The 15,484-nt window shown below is 44.7% G+C and overlaps 1 protein-coding gene across 3 annotated transcripts; it reads right to left on the reverse strand.

Annotated features, from left to right (window-relative positions):
* Window positions 1-1,175: 1,175 nt before the first annotated feature.
* kcnk4a (potassium channel, subfamily K, member 4a) lies at window positions 1,176-15,368 on the reverse strand. 3 transcript variants are annotated; one of them, XM_086158614.1, is made up of 8 exons: window positions 15,013-15,368; window positions 12,973-13,080; window positions 11,843-12,158; window positions 10,464-10,581; window positions 8,916-9,076; window positions 8,257-8,443; window positions 7,568-7,704; window positions 1,176-7,481 (listed from the first exon to the last, which is right to left on the reverse strand). In XM_086158614.1, the coding sequence occupies exons 3-8, from the start codon at window positions 12,029-12,031 to the stop codon at window positions 6,405-6,407; spliced, it is 1,869 nt and encodes a 622-aa protein (XP_086014740.1). In that variant the 5' UTR covers window positions 12,032-12,158; window positions 12,973-13,080; window positions 15,013-15,368; the 3' UTR covers window positions 1,176-6,404. The 3 variants fall into 3 exon arrangements, with proteins under 3 accessions (XP_086014740.1, XP_086014738.1, XP_086014739.1); XM_086158612.1 differs by having other exon boundaries at window positions 8,862-9,076; XM_086158613.1 differs by lacking the exon at window positions 15,013-15,368 and having other exon boundaries at window positions 8,862-9,076; window positions 12,973-13,446.
* Between the last annotated feature and the right edge of the window lie 116 nt (window positions 15,369-15,484).

The raw sequence follows: 15,484 nt of genomic DNA on the forward strand, positions 1-15,484 counted from the left end.
GTCGAGCGTCGGACGCGCGCTTGTTTGCTTTAGCTTGAAGGCGTTAATAGGAAGGAGGTGGTGTGGAAAAGGTTTGCAGACGCAAATCTTTGGAGGGGCAGTCAGGGCTCAGATAGAGAAAAGAGAGAGGATCTGTGTCCAGGCAGAAACCCTGCCAGCTCTCTGCGGTCCCGGGCTCAAATCTGCCCGGCGTAAACAGGATGTGAGAGATTTCCAGACACCGGGCCGGCCACTCACGGAACGCTAGATTTAAATGCTCTCCTCATCTCCTCTGTCTCTCTCTCCCTCTCTCTCTGTAGCTGGAGGTTCTGGGATTTGTGGTGGGAGGAGGGAGAAAAAAAGGCTTTGAAAATGAGACATGGGATGACAGGGCTACATTTGGAGCAGCTACAACTTTGGAAGGTGGTATTTTGCAGCCTTAGCAAATTTGTACCTATTTGGGTCTGGCTCAAACATTCCGTAATCACAATCTCGGGCTCGTTTTGCCGATGTGCATTCATTATCTTATTGTAAAAAAGCTGTTGACTCATTGCTATTCCTATACTGTGATTATATTCTCTCATCCTCTTGTTTACCATCAGTCCAAATGATTGAAACACACAAACACTTGCACATGCATACACACACACATACGCACACACAAAATGTCTGTTTCTCTCTACACCCAAGTTTCCACATTGACCACTTTTGACAGAATGTCTAAAAGCCGAAAATAAAAAACATCCCCAGGGTTCATTTTAAATATAGCCTCTCTGGTATGCCAGTGGTTTCTCTCTCACTGTGTGCGTGTGTGTGTGCGTATGTAAGGAGACCGAGAGAGACACAAAGAAAGAGAGAGAGAAAGATAGAGCGAGCGGGAGAAAGACAGAGAGAGAGAGAGGTGTGGCTGTTGACGTCATGCGTAATAGCTGTGAAATTGAAATTTTATTGCATGCTTTTTTGTCAGTGGGTTTGGATTTCATTGAGGTAGCTATTTTGTGCATCACTTTGGTTGACCAACCCTTTCACATCATTAATCCTAATGTAATCATAAAAACAGTACGAGTTCATGTTAAAATATTATTCATTTTATTTCGGGACAAGGGAATGTGACAGGTAATCTTTAAATTCATGTTTAAGAGTTAACGTTCAGTTAAAAACAATACAGTGTACAACCTTATGCCCCCTCCCCTAAAAAAAGTGTTGCTTTTCCATTACTGACCTTTAAAACCCTAACTCATTGCATGTCATGTAAATGGTATAAGGTAAATTAAGACAAAAGTTCTGTTACATCGTGACTTCTCATAATCTAGGAAAATAAATCTGCGTGGCGAGACACAGCTGAAAACAAGTCTTTTCTTCTTCTCAGTAATCTGGACAATCGGCCCGTTACTATGGTAACACGTACGTCATTCTGCAACGCATAATGAAATTATCCTGAACCCGGTCATCGAACTGCCATCAGACGAAGAGTTAGATAACTGGCATGTTTCAGCCGGCGGTCGTGGAAAAAGACCTGCCAGCTTTCCTCCCCTGTTATTTACAAACATTTCTTTTATTTTCTCCATCTTTCTCTGGATGAAACTCCGGCCATCGAGAGAAACTTCAAAAAATACATTTACTCAAGTAGCATTCGTATTTCGATGGGCACGCTTTCATTTGATACATTGTACGTTATACTTCTTTTCCGTTACGTGTCAGACAGAAACGATACAATTTGAGTCCGTTGCATTTATGACAACATTATACTCATTTTCAGATGAACATTTTTCATTGAATATTTTTCGATTCTTTTGATTCGATTCGTGAGATGCTATATAAGAGGCGTAAAAAAGTCTCATGATGCAGTGCATTCACTTCAAATCCACCCAAAGTATCTAAAACTGTCTCATTATGGAGAACAATATTGAAATTGTTTTAAACATATTTGCTGCAGATTATGTTAGAAAACGGATATAAAAATGAGTACTTTTCCATTCGCAGCTTTCAGTACATTTTGCTGATAATTCTCCGTTCTAATTTAGTGCCATTTTGAAGTCTGAATATTTTTTGGTGGTTGTGCTTTTTTAGCATGATATTTCCACAACTACTTAGGTGAAGTATATAAGCACGCTGCCCAGCACAGTCTCAAAACCAAAAATTTCCACTATCATCGCCTGGTTCGGGAATGTCAGCAGTGTTACACAACATTGGCCTCGTCAGCAGATGCTCGGTTGTCATGAAGCTGTTCAATTCAAAGTTTCTGTGGCAGAAAAGCTGAGGTTTTGGTTTTGCTCCAGATCTTGAACGAGAGAACACGGTCTAAAGGCATCGGTGTAAAGAGCTATGTTTAGGCTCAGAAATGACTGCAGCTTCCAATGGATGCTTTGTACTGTATCCTGCCTTAAATAAAGTTGCGTTTAATTTAAAACAACGATACCACGGATATTCTCCGTACAGTTTTTAAAGCAAACATTGTAATATCTAAACAACACTAAATGACACTTTCAGTCTGTCCAAAGTGAAGAATTAGGTTTTCATCCAAAACTAATTCTGCAGCTAAAATAGCTGAAAGAGATACAAACACTCCTGCAGCCATTTTCAGTGAAATTTGTGTTTTTCTAAGCCACAGTTAGAATGCAGCCCCGCAGTGTGTGTATGTGTGTGTGTGTGTGTGTGTGTGTGTGATGGGGTGCTTGAGCGTGTGGCGACGTTCCCTCCCCCTGAGTAAACTAGACCCAGCATCTGTTAGTCTTTTCCACTTAACTACCCCTTGCTATATCCAACCTGTACTTATCCCACAGTGGAGCGCCTCACTCTGTCTCACACTGGGTCCCACTGTCCTTGGGTGGGAAGTCTGCTGTGGACGCTGACCCCTGCTTGCTCATTCACTCACATATACTGCACACACACACACACACAAGTGTCTGAACAAGTGCCTGCGCGCACAGCAAGACCCCGCAGGAATCCCTCACACCCAGACGTCCATCGGCCCCTATAGGTCTGCGGTGAGTCCTAATAGTCACCTTCCCATCACTCCCGACCGTACACGAGAGCCGTTGAAAACGATAAAAAGTGGTAATTTCTTTCTCAAACACACCTTATAGCCTGTTAAATATAGCCCCCGTTATAAGTTCGGGGAGTGTCGTGACTAGATCAAAATCATTCCTTTTTTTATGCCTGGCAGCTAAATTAAAATACAATGTAACAGGACACCATACACACAAAATATGAAGTTATACCAGGAGCAGCAGAGTGGCAACGAGACACGAGAGTAAACACAAGATAGCGATCTGCGGTCGCAACAATATTGAAGCCATATTTTTCATGCAGTCAAACTCCCAGAGCAGGGCTGCAGCTGAGGCCCCCGTCAGGACTTAATAGCTTGTTGGCCAAAGCCACAGAGACTCGGCTGTTCTCGCTCTAAACGGACGGGGGCGACACGGGGGGGGGGGGAAGAGACGTGCGGCGACAAGCGATTCGTAAAACAAAAATGAACAGCCCTTTTGTGCTGTCAAAGTTTAAATATTTAGTCTGAAACTCCTGAATCATCAGCATGGCAAAGTCCTTCCCTACCGCTATTTACAACCTCGAGGACATTCGATTTAAAACGAAAAAGATGATAATAACATCGGTCATGTGTTCGGAATCAGACTTCTAATGAGATTAAGAGCGTCTCTTCGGGTTCTGTGATATTTGAATACCATTTCCAGCGCTCTGTCAACATGACAAAATATGTGGCAGCTGGAATTCAAGAGTGTATTCAGTCAGCTTCTTATTTTGGCTCCGGCAGAGGGCACAATGCCATAACAGCCATGTATTAGTTCCTGGTTCTGAGTAAGCAGGAACTTTCTGAGTATCTGGCCACCAGGAGCTACGGGGTTCATCGAGGTCTCCGAGAGTTCAGGCCCTAAAGACTTTATCTCAGTTTCATCCCTGCATGCTCCCCTTGTATTGGCTTTTGCAATGCGTTTGCTTTTATGCAACCGAAATAATGGCAAGTAAACAAGTAGATGTCAAAACACAAGTTGTTTCCCAATCAGACATACTGTTATGTAAGATGTTTCCGCAGTTACTAAAATATTTTAAAATCCTTAAAGACTTGCGGGTTGACTTCACTGGGATCTGAGACTTATGACGTTAAAGAATTGACACTCTCCCTGAGCCCAAAATATTTGCGAATGATTAAACCAATAAAAGTAAGCAAATCATCTGAATTGCCGGTAGGAGGATAAGGATTAGTTGAACTGCTGGCAAAAGTGCAAGAAAAAGGGAAATAACTGTGCCCTCTTTTAAAGCAGTTGTATTTTTGGTTGATTAAGTTTATTAATCTGGTGGCTTTAAAAAAAAATAACACACAGCTCAGGTTGCTACATAGATACAACTCTCTGCACAAACTCCATGACAGTGACATCATTTTGAATTAAAAAAAAAAAGGCACAGATAAGATCCGTTTGCATCACAGAAGAGGATAAGTCTGACAACGGTGCGGAGGAAAGGGTAGGCAGCCGCGCCGACGCCGCTGAGGACAAGTTCTGTTGGTGTTTTACAAAAACCGTCTTCCTAATTTCACGTGAAAGAGGTATAAAAATAAGGAATCTTTTGAAATGCATCAGCCCAGAGAAAACAGTGGGATCTTTCAAACTGTGTCTTTGCGACAGTCTTGAGCACGGCGGCGGCGCGACACCGCAGAGTTAAAAGAAACCTCAGCTTGCTTTGAAACCTGACCGCTGCTTATCGTGGCGGAAGGAGCACAAAAGCGTTGAGGAGTGGCGACCTTTGATGATCGTTTACCCTTCTTTGCCTTAAAAATGTTTCAAGCGCAATCTCACGAGCCGACGTCAAGGGGAAATAGTTGGTGACCTGCTAAATCCTGGAAACGGCCCCTTGCTTTTCATCCGGAGAGCTTCCACCGGCGGTGCTGCTTTGGTAACAGAGCATGAAAGACCGGCTGATTTAAGTGTGATTTATTGCGCCGCTCCGTCGCGGAGATAATTCTAATGTACTGTTGTTGCGGTTTGGCTCCTCCACCCACTTTGGGATTTTCCCCCGGAATTCATCTCGACCAAGGTGGTGCGCCACCAAAGTTTCGATGCTTTTTCACGCCGTCCCGATCTAATTCGGAAAAACGTGCGGAAAAATAATGCTAAAATTACAGAATGAAATAGTCGGCCCACCGTCTCTTATCTCCCTTCCTTTTCCCTTTTAAAGAATTTTCAGTTGTTTTCGATGCGCCGCATCCCAAAAAAGCAAGTTTAATTCTGGCATTTATAATTGGAAAACACAGTTGTTTAAACCGGTGACCAGATCTGCAAACTAAAGCTTGTAAATGATTTGACCGGTTGGCTCCTCGAGGCGACGAGCCTATGACCGATACCCGGGGCCAGATGCACCAAGGCTGTGAGGGAACTGCGATTTTGTTTTTTCATAATCAGGAGTTAGTAATGAAAAAAAAAAAAAAGAAAAAGAAAAAAGGAAAAACAAAGAACACGCACTGGCAACATTGCTACCTCCTGGAAACCGCACACGAGGAACATGAAGTTTTGGCAAGTGCAGCAAAACATGCCGGGGACTAAAATGGGAATAATAAATGGATCAAAATATAATATATAATATAAAATCTGGTTTAACTGTGGCTCTGTCAGAAATGACACTAACTGTTATTTTGAGTGCTATCATTAGACATTGTAATGGTGAAGGCAACTTACATGCAGTTAAGAAGATTTATGACAGTGCAGGAATGGAGTCCCAGTTTCCATCTTCCAGGGTGAGATGCTGGGTGTCCTCCCTCCCCACCTGTGGCTCACGCACTTTAACTGCGCACGCTGACGTGCACGCTCGCCTCGTGCACTTTCCTCGTTCCAAATTCACACACCTTATCTTTTCTCTGACCGCTGACGACCGATTGGCTCCCGCTCAGTAAGAATGTTGCCGACCTCCATTTATTGGGGTTGCCTTTAAGGGCTGTGCACGTGCAAATCAAAACAATTATTACACATTTACTCAACTTAGTGGATAAATTTAGTCATGAATCTACAACAGTTTTAAACATCTGGCCCCAAATTCCCGAGTGAGTCGACGTTCACCAATTAGACTTCCTGATTTTAGATTTAAAAAAAAAAAGGAACTTGAGCATTGCAGTAAATGGAGGCGGCTGTCGATCATGTCAAGTCTTATTTTAAACATCTGCCTTCCCACACGAGCATCTTCAGAGCTTCAGACTGAGAAGCGAAGCAAAGTTTGCGGGCTACGTTTGTGAGGCCAGTCACTGATAGCTGTAACCCTGAAATATCCTGGAACATCATCTGCTTCCATGATGGTGAGGTTAAGATTATGTGTGTTTGCTTTAAGTCGGCAGGAATGTCATGTCTGCTGTAAATCAGCAGCGTCAGTCTGGTGAAGAACCACGTTTTGACTTTGGCGCCTGGCTGGGAGTCCGCCGGCTGTCAGAGCATCGGCGCCGAAGCGGTCTGATTCTCCGAGCGAGGCAAGTCCGACAGAGACAGGATGTCCGGCGGCGGCGTCGGCGGATTGGACGGCGGCTGCATGTCTTTGCTGGGTCTCCTCGTCTGCGGGCTCCATTTGTGCGACAGCTGCCTCCTCATGCTTCTCCTCTTGGGCTTTCGTTGGCGCCTCTTCTCCTCACTCGCCGAGGGCCGGACGCGGTCGCTCAGAGTGTCCGAGGACTCGTCGATGTACGCGAGGTTTTCCCCGAAGAAATCCAGCAACTGGCAGTCCGGTGACGGGTTGATGGGTTGATAGCTGGGAGGGCCCGAGGGTGGAGAGTAAGGTGGAAGGGAAGGAGGTGAAGGGCTGCGAAGAAACCCGGAGGCAGGTGTAAGTTCGCTTTCAGCAAGTTCAGTTCCCTCCTCTGGAATGGGTTTGTCTTGTACTGCGCTGAGGTTTGTTCTCGCGCCCTCCTCCGCCGCGCCGCCGGCAGCGTAGCGACCCCGGAACTTGAGGATCACCGAGGCGGACGAAGAGACGGAGGACAGATCCGATCCGGAGTCGAACAGAGAGCCCGATCCAGAGAGGGACTCTCCCTGCATGGCTCCGCCTGGAGAGTCCAGTTCTGAGGTGGAGCGCTCCACCGGGAGAGAGAAGGAGCGCCTCAGCAGGTGAGCCAGTGACCTGGCCTCCCCCTGCGGACCCCCGGGGTCCAACCTCAGACCCGTCCCCGCCCTCACGTCCGATTCGCCGAAAATTCCGACGCAGCTGACCCTCGGCCTCGGCTTGGGAATCACCGACCTTTCGATGGAGGGATGGGCATTGAGCTGGTTCATGGAGCTGGACAGGGTGGCCCAGTGATTTGGCAGATGTCCGTTTTCAGATCCGCCTCCAACCCAATATCCCAAAGAGCCTTGGGCGCCCCGACGGACACGCCGCCGCTCGCTGCGTTTCCAGCGCCGGCGTTGCAGAAGGAAGGGGTCGTTGAACTCCAGAGGGTTGGGTATTCGAAAGTCCATGGACATGTTCTGGATGTTCTGGGTCCAGTCCGTCGCGTGGGCCCGCAACTCCTCCATCTGGTCGCAAGAGGGGAAACATCCAAAGTCGAGATTAAATGCAACTTCCCGACGATTGCTTTACTTTTCAGACTCTTATCGCTTACCTCCGCGCGCGTCCTTTTCGACAGCACGCGAAGCCAGTTGCCAATCATAGTGAGAATGGAGGCGAAGTAGGCCAGACCAAACACAATCCACAGCCAAACTAGAGGCTTGAAGAACAGCCCGTCCTCATGACTGCCTCCTGCAACATTGACAGAAGATGGGAGGCACCGGTGGTAACGTGACAATCTACCGACAGTCCGATTGTCCGCTTTTTCCTGTCTGTGTCTTTTGGAGCCTCTTTGGAAAACATCCAGTGAGAAACATTAATGAAAACTTCTCATTTGATCTCTTGAAAACTTAACGCGTTGGTTCCGCTGAATCACGTTAGCAACAACAACACGGTGGCCCGAAGCATCAAGCGAGTTCAACGTGTTCTTGATAATTAACCTGCTGACCTTGGAAAAAACAAATGACTCAGACAGGGATAAAAAAAAAAAATGGCCTTTTCGATATGAGCCATTGATATCCATTAAAAAGAAATGTCAAGCTTTAAATTTTTAGCAGGGGGAAAATTATTTTCTGCTGCTTTCAAGGTCAGCTAATTGCTGTAAAGTGATTAGATCACAAAACATAAGAGGTTATGAAACTTGAAATCAGTGCTATTTTACAAGGAGGTCCAAGTATTTCCGCAGTCTGAAGAAGAAGAAGAAGAAGACGTTGTGCGATTTTTTTTTTTGTTTGTTTTGATTACCTGGCACATAGTCCCCGAAGCCAACTGTGGTGAGAGTGATGACCACAAAGTAAAGGGACTCTAGAAATGACCAATCCTCCACTTTCTGAAATACAACTGTTGGCACAGCAAGGAAGATCAGACACCCTATCAGGATGGAGAGGACTGCTGAGATCACCCGAACGGTGGTGGGTCTCACCTTGCGTTTCTGAGAAAGACAAAAACCAGCAAATACAGACCATGGGGCGATGACGATTTCTATAACAAGAAAGAGTGAATGCCGAGACAGAATTTAAAAGGAAATCTAAATATGGAAATAGATCGCCTACCTTTTTTGTTTATAATCAGTAAACATTATGACAGACGCGTACGTCGTGTATGTCCGCTATTGTAAGTCGCTTTGGATAAAAGCGTCTGCCAAATGCAATGTAATGTAATGTAATGTGATACTTCGATGTCCGACGGGGTTGTTTTTGACGGATTCGACAGAATCGTCGAATTTAACTTCCTTTTCACGATTGTCCGTTCGAGTGTGCCAATTAAACAGTCGAACTCGCGCGCGAGACTATTTTTTCAATACTGAGGCCTAGTGATGTCATTATGCCAACGGTAGGTGTGCAGCTCACAAATATGGAAATCCATTTGAAGTTTGGTTCCCAGGCAGGACGGACCATTCTCACCAGGAAGAGGGTCTCAATCTTGGCCACCGCTCTCCGCAGCACCGTGCCCATGTGGTCACCCACTCCAGCGAGCAATATACCAAACATGGGGATGCCCACCAGGGCGTAGCACACACAGAACAACTGGCCATACCGTGTTCGAGGAGACAAGTTCCCAAAACCTGATCGGAAGAAAAGGCCACAAGGCTTTTTAGATTTTTTTTTTCCACGAGACATATTACTTCGACACAATATCCTTGTGTGGAAAATAAAATTGAAACAGATGTGAAACGAGTATTAAAATGCATAACGGGCTTGGTATATTACACAAACATGTTACAATAAAAGATTTGTCGCTGACTCCTGCCTAATATACCGGAGGCTAATTTTTGAACCGTCTTTTTGTGCAGTATATGGGACTGACGCCAGAGCAAAGACAATAAATCCTTTGTCAGCGGTACCTCTTACAGGCTCTGCATTTATGCTAGATATCAGAATGTTGTTTGTTGAGCTGAGCATTCAACACAGTAAATGACGGCGTATCGCTCTCGGTTTTGGTCGCACGCGTCGCAACACGATGCGGGACTTCTTCTCAACCAAGGCACAGACAGTCTCCTCCACACCTAACGCTTGATGCTTGTGCACCCCAAGGCTGTAAGCTCTGTCTCCTCCAGTTCACGTTGCACACCCATGACTGTAAACCCCGGACATAGAGAAAAGCCTGTTTTGCGTAGCGACGCTACCGTCGACCCGACGCCTCCCCGCAATGCGATGGGAAATCGACACCCTCGCAGACCGATGATCCCTGTGTCGTAATCATATAGTAGCCATGAAGTTCCCCATTTCTTCCAGCGTCTCACGAGTGGCGTGTTAGCATGGCTCGGAACAAGTACGGATCAGCGTGATCTTCTCCGGACTTTTTTCGAGGGTTCAACTTGAGGATGAGTCCGCCATCACTGTGGGTTGTTCAAATTGCAATCCCCTTTCCGAGCCAAACAGCCCAAAATGTGATGTTGGGAAGGATCTGTCATACAAAGTCACTGACGACAAGATGTTTTGTTTTGTTTTTTTTCCCCAAGAGTTTGGCCATGTTTTTCAGTATATCTGAAAATGTGAATAGTTTTGTAATTTAAAAAAAATATCCAAGACAATCGGAGACAGAACAACCTATAGCTCTACGTAAACGAAATGACGGCAGGGATAAAAAGCGTGCGCGCCCCCGGGGACATGGGTAAGGCTAATGAGAGGCAGGTGAGGAGTCCAGCCCGGTATAGATAAGCCTCTTTATCTCCGAGGGAACATCAGTTGGTCTCCTCTACTGTGCATCAGTCACACCGAGGAGGTACGGTAGCTTTACAGAGCCCGACGACATTCAAACAGTCCCTTAAAATGTATCTTGAATTATACCGGATAAAATCTGGAAACGCCGTAACGATTTCCAGAAACTGCAGTCCGCATTAGACGACATTTCCAGTATGTAATCATTTCGACAGAAACCTTCACTTTCAAAGGAGCTATTCATGCAAGAAAGAATTTGGAAAAGCCTCTTGAAGGCAAGTCCCGACCTACCTATGGTGGTAATGATGGTACCGCAGAAGAAGAAAGCAGATGGCAGGTCCCAGCGGGTGGTGAAGTTAGTGGAAAGGCTACTCACTTCTAAACCTGCTTCCACCGCAGACATCACTCCCTGCGTGGGGAAGATGGAACTCAGTTGAAAATAATTTGAAGATTTTTCAACATTAGGGTCCAAAAAATACAACTGGTTGTATTGAATAAACACCTGTTTTGTCAGTGTTTTCACTGAGGCTGAAAAAAAATTGAGGATCAATTATAGAAAATAAAGTCTGTCAGGTAAAAGTGCCTGTTTAAGTATTTGTCCGCTCGTAGCATTTATAGCTTTTTTTGTTTGGACCTACATTTTGACAAAGGGGATAGCTGGCAAGCGATCCTCATATTCCTGAAGAAAAGTTTAATAGCTGTGTTAAATTTGCACATCTGTAAAACTACAGAAAAGGGAGGCAGGATAACGACAAGTCAGTGACAAGTCAGTCGAGATGGACACCTACTGAGACTGAATTATGATCACAGTTCTTACAGGGTTCACTGGACGCCCGTGACAAACTGAAGAAAAATTACGACCACATTTAGACTAATCCTTTAACAGTACCATAAAAACACACTTTCAGCTGACTCATACTGGGTCATATTTTTATTTTCCACTTCAGTTGTTTATTTGTATCTTGGGTCTTGTTTTGTACTTTTCGGTACGCTAGCGCTCCTACGCTGGAAATATTCTACTTTGGAACAACTTTGAAATTAAAAAAAAGAATCCTATGAATCAAAGTGAAAAAAATAACAATCTCTTTATCGATGTAAATTAATTTTATGTGAGCTGCTCAATTTCAGAGATGGCAGGCAATCAGACATATGACTCCTCCAGTAAAGTGCTATGACTGTGCGGAAAAGAAATATATCAAAGTGGCAAAGAACAAACAAAAAGCAACTCAAAGCAGCAATATCTCTTCCCAGAAACAATAAACCAATTGTACAGGATAATCTAAAGAGTGCTACCATCTCTGGGGGAAGATCTCTACTAAATTCAGCAACTGGAAACTTTTCTTAAGAAAGAAAAAGATCAGTTTTTCATTTTTTATACTGAAATACAAGGCAGGCTAATTTTAGAAACAACTTTCTTGCAGCAATATATTTTCTGAAATAGATGTGCAAAGTATGTTTACTGCAATTTTTAGACCCAAACGGGCTTTTGTGCCCTTTTACTACAACTAATTGCCGGTGTATTTTGCAGGACTGAATGTATGTTTTTCTGTGTGTGCGTACGATCCTACCAGCTGCAATCAGAAAACACAAACGGAGGAAAAAGCAAGGTCTGCTTGATTCACATTAATCTCCGACAAAATGTCTCAGTGTGTCAACGTGTGTGCCGATACCTTCACCAGATTGTGGAACTCCAGCTCGCTCACGCAGGAGTGATTATGGAGGAAGATTTTCTTTGCGGAGAGCAGCGCCTGAAATTTCTGACTCTCCTCCGAGGCCTCCAGAGTGCGGAAAACCAGCGCGCCCATCACCAGGTACAGCATGACCCCCAACAACAAGGCCAAGAGGGTGGTGCTACGCATTTTCTCCCAGATGATACCCCCCACCTCCACCGCCGCCGCCGCCGCCGCCGCCGCCTCCTCCTCCTCTCTGAGGTCAGGGGTCAGAGCTCAGAGGCCGGGTTCTTCTCAGACTTGCAGTCAGGATATACTGTGGCACAGCAGTCATAAACAGGAAGTTCCTTCAGAAAGTGGATGTATGTGTGAACATAACACATAAACAAGCTACACGAGTGCTCTCGGAAGGCTGACCAGCATTTACGCATATGTGTATGAGTGAGACCCCTGAGAGAACGGCTGACAGGAAAAGCGGTGAGTGAAAATGGCTACTGTGTGCGTCAAAATGTTCCTTCCATTATACTTTTAATACACAACTCCTGCATGATGACCGTGCAGCTTCAAGAGTTTTCATGCTCACCGGCTGAACACAAAGCAGTTTGAGTTATGGGGAACGCAGCTGATGTTGGACCGTGCTCGCATCAACCCCCGAGATGTCACTCTAATAATCTCTCCTATTTTACTGTGTGTATTTCTGATGTCAAAGAGCCGTAGCCAATTCAGCCAATTCTAAAATGAGAGTTTAGTAATCTCTCTGTTGACAATGTCTGACTTTGTGGCGTAACTCACGTGGCACACTAGGACACATGAAAAAGCATCTCACAAGAGTTTTGTTCGATGCGCATTGGTTCCCCCTGACAGTAAGATAACCAGAATGGGTGAAACTCCAGGAGCGAAGTAAGCAAAGAGTCATGAGGAGATTTGCCTCTCCTCATATAACAGATGGAGAGAAAACAACAACTTCCACCGCGGCTGCACTGAAAAGTGCAAACTCACAGTGAAATGAAACAATAACAATACTGATAGGATCCCCTCAGTCTCCAGATGTCGCCTGTGAGGTATTTTTAAATGATAGCATTTAAGAGGAGTAACGTGTTTCATGACTAAGCCATTGTTCAGGTCAGTACCTCAAGGCACCGATGACAGCAGCTCATCCCATGTTAAAGCTTCAGAAATCAGGTGACGGAGGATTCTTCGATGCCTCCCTCTTTTCTGCCTGATCTCTGCACGTCCTCCTTGTTTGTGGGGGAGTAGAAGAAAGACTGCAGGCTGATGTCTAAATCTTTCAAGCCATTAAGAAACTTCAGATCAAAACATGTGACATAGGTGAAGCGGGCAGAACCGGCAGCTTTAAATGGACATAAAATGAGAAGGAACTTTTTTTTTTTTTTTTTTTTTCTTCAAATAAGCCTGGAAGGAGTGACACACACCAGGCTTTGGTCTCACATGCGATTATTCTCTGCCAAAACACCAAAACGTCCATCTTGACGTGAACGGAACGCATGTTCTGTCGACGCTTATCTTTGTTTGGGTTCTGATGCTTTCCTTTGAACTGTGTTTACCTTTAAAAAGGGGCCACACAATCTAGCCAGAGCCGCAGCGGCCTGAGGCCGTAGGAGGCGGGTCTGGAGCTCCTGTACCGGCTCGGCCGGCTCTGGTCTCACACACACGGACCCTGACAGTGTTCTGAGATTTCCCAGAGTCGTGCTGTCTGTTAGCATTCTGCTCTAATGGACTTCTGGCTTTGCCATCTTGGTCTCTGCCCCTGAATTAAACACTGACACATATTTTTTATCACTAACTAAACCTGCACAGGCATTTTTTTAATATTTATCCGAGATATGAGTGTAGGGCTTAGAGAGATCAGTAATCTGACCGATGGGCACGGTGATCTCATTTTGAGTTAAACAGAGGGACAGGTGGTGTCATAAATCATGAGGGGGAATGTTTACAGTGAACCGTGGCATTGGGAGGACATGGCTAATTTGAAATGAGTGGACATTGCTAATCTGCAGCTTAGATTTAGGGCAGGTGTATGAAGTACAGCCAGGCAAACCGAGAATGAGATTTTCATTTAACATTCTTGACTTTAACCCTCATGATCCCGAGGCTTTGTGCACCAGCAAAACTCTACGCCCAACATTAAACACTTTCATTTGGTTCCTGGACTTGTAAACTCTTAGAATGATGGCATTTCAGTAACAATATAAAATGACTCAACATCTCTCGGCGGGTTTGGTGTGCGGGTGGAGCGGGAATACTAAATCCTAGAGTGTATTTAAGTTTCTATCATCGCACTTTTAACACAAAGTTCTCACAAGGCTCATCGCCAGAGACGGACTACCTCGTAATACTCCAATGAAGGACAACTGTGGATTTCTTTGTTTGTGGATGGCGTTCAAAAATTGAATTAAACGTTTGTTCTGCAATACAACATATGACACCTAACCAAGTCGAGATGTCACTTGAGCGACCGTTTATTATTTCTACTGAATGCCATTTGAAAAATATGAATTTGACTTGCCGCCGCAGCGAGACACAAAGATTCCTCTCCCGCTTATCTAACATTTTCCTAATATGTCAATGGAGATTAAACTGACGACCTTATGGAGATGAGGCTGAAATATTACAACTGACTTTGGTGTTGGCAGAAAATACAAGGAGTTTGAATGCAAATACCCTCAAAATATTGGCCTCTTTTCAAGTGAGCCAACACTGACGTAAGTAAAAGATCACATGTTACAACCCCGGTTCTCTAGCTTGATGCTTTGGGAAATGATTTCCTTTAAAATAATGACAGGGCTGTTTTGAGATACAGAAGTAGCATAGAAAAAGAAAATAGCAGGAAATTTGCTCCGGGGACACGCATGCAACAAAAGAATATTTCCGCTAGAAAGTTTATCTAGCATAACTTTTGCACTTGCAGAAACAATGCTTTTAAGTACTTAACTGACAGCGACTTTTGAGACTTTGCAATTGATATTGCGTAGGGAGTAAATGTCAATGTGGTATTTACACAGAAGAGCTTTTACTTATATTTAAAAAGAAAATAAAAGCAAGCAGGAGGCATGATTAAAATACCCAAACTCATAAAATCAAAGAAAACATTACTGTCAATATTTTCGGGACAGACTTTAAAGTGGTCATTGAGAGAAAGCACGCCTTACCCTCTCTTTGGAGAAATTTTGCTATCCAGCTTCGTTTCCTGCAACATGAAATGTTCTCAAAGCATAGAGCGCTCAGCGAGGAGCTTTGTGCGTGTGTGTTGTGAAAGTGCATGTGTGTTTTCTCCTTGGAAGGTGTTTCCCCATTCTCGTGACCCTACATCACTCTGACAGAGGAGAGAAGATTGTAGGAGGAGGAGAGCAGAAGAACAAGGCAAAGGCATGTGAGGAGCCTGGGTCCATTCTGAGCGCCGTGAGTGTGATTAAGTGCCATCACTGCAGAGGAAGAGCAGAAGGCCTGGAGTTTCCTGAACTGGATGCTGGGGGTTGGGGGTGGATGTTAGGTCGCTAAATCCTTGCCTTTGCATCCTCTTGGTTTTTTTTTTTTTTTGAAAACAAAAATAGACATCAAAGTATGACTTTTGGTCCTCACAACACTTCTTACGCTTGAGGAGGAACTGCATCATGAAAAACT

This window comes from Fistularia commersonii, chromosome 13 (genome assembly GCF_037954325.1).
Source record: "Fistularia commersonii isolate RoL2024-O1a breed Wild chromosome 13, RoL_Fcom_v1.0, whole genome shotgun sequence".
Taxonomy (NCBI): domain Eukaryota; kingdom Metazoa; phylum Chordata; class Actinopteri; order Syngnathiformes; family Fistulariidae; genus Fistularia; species Fistularia commersonii.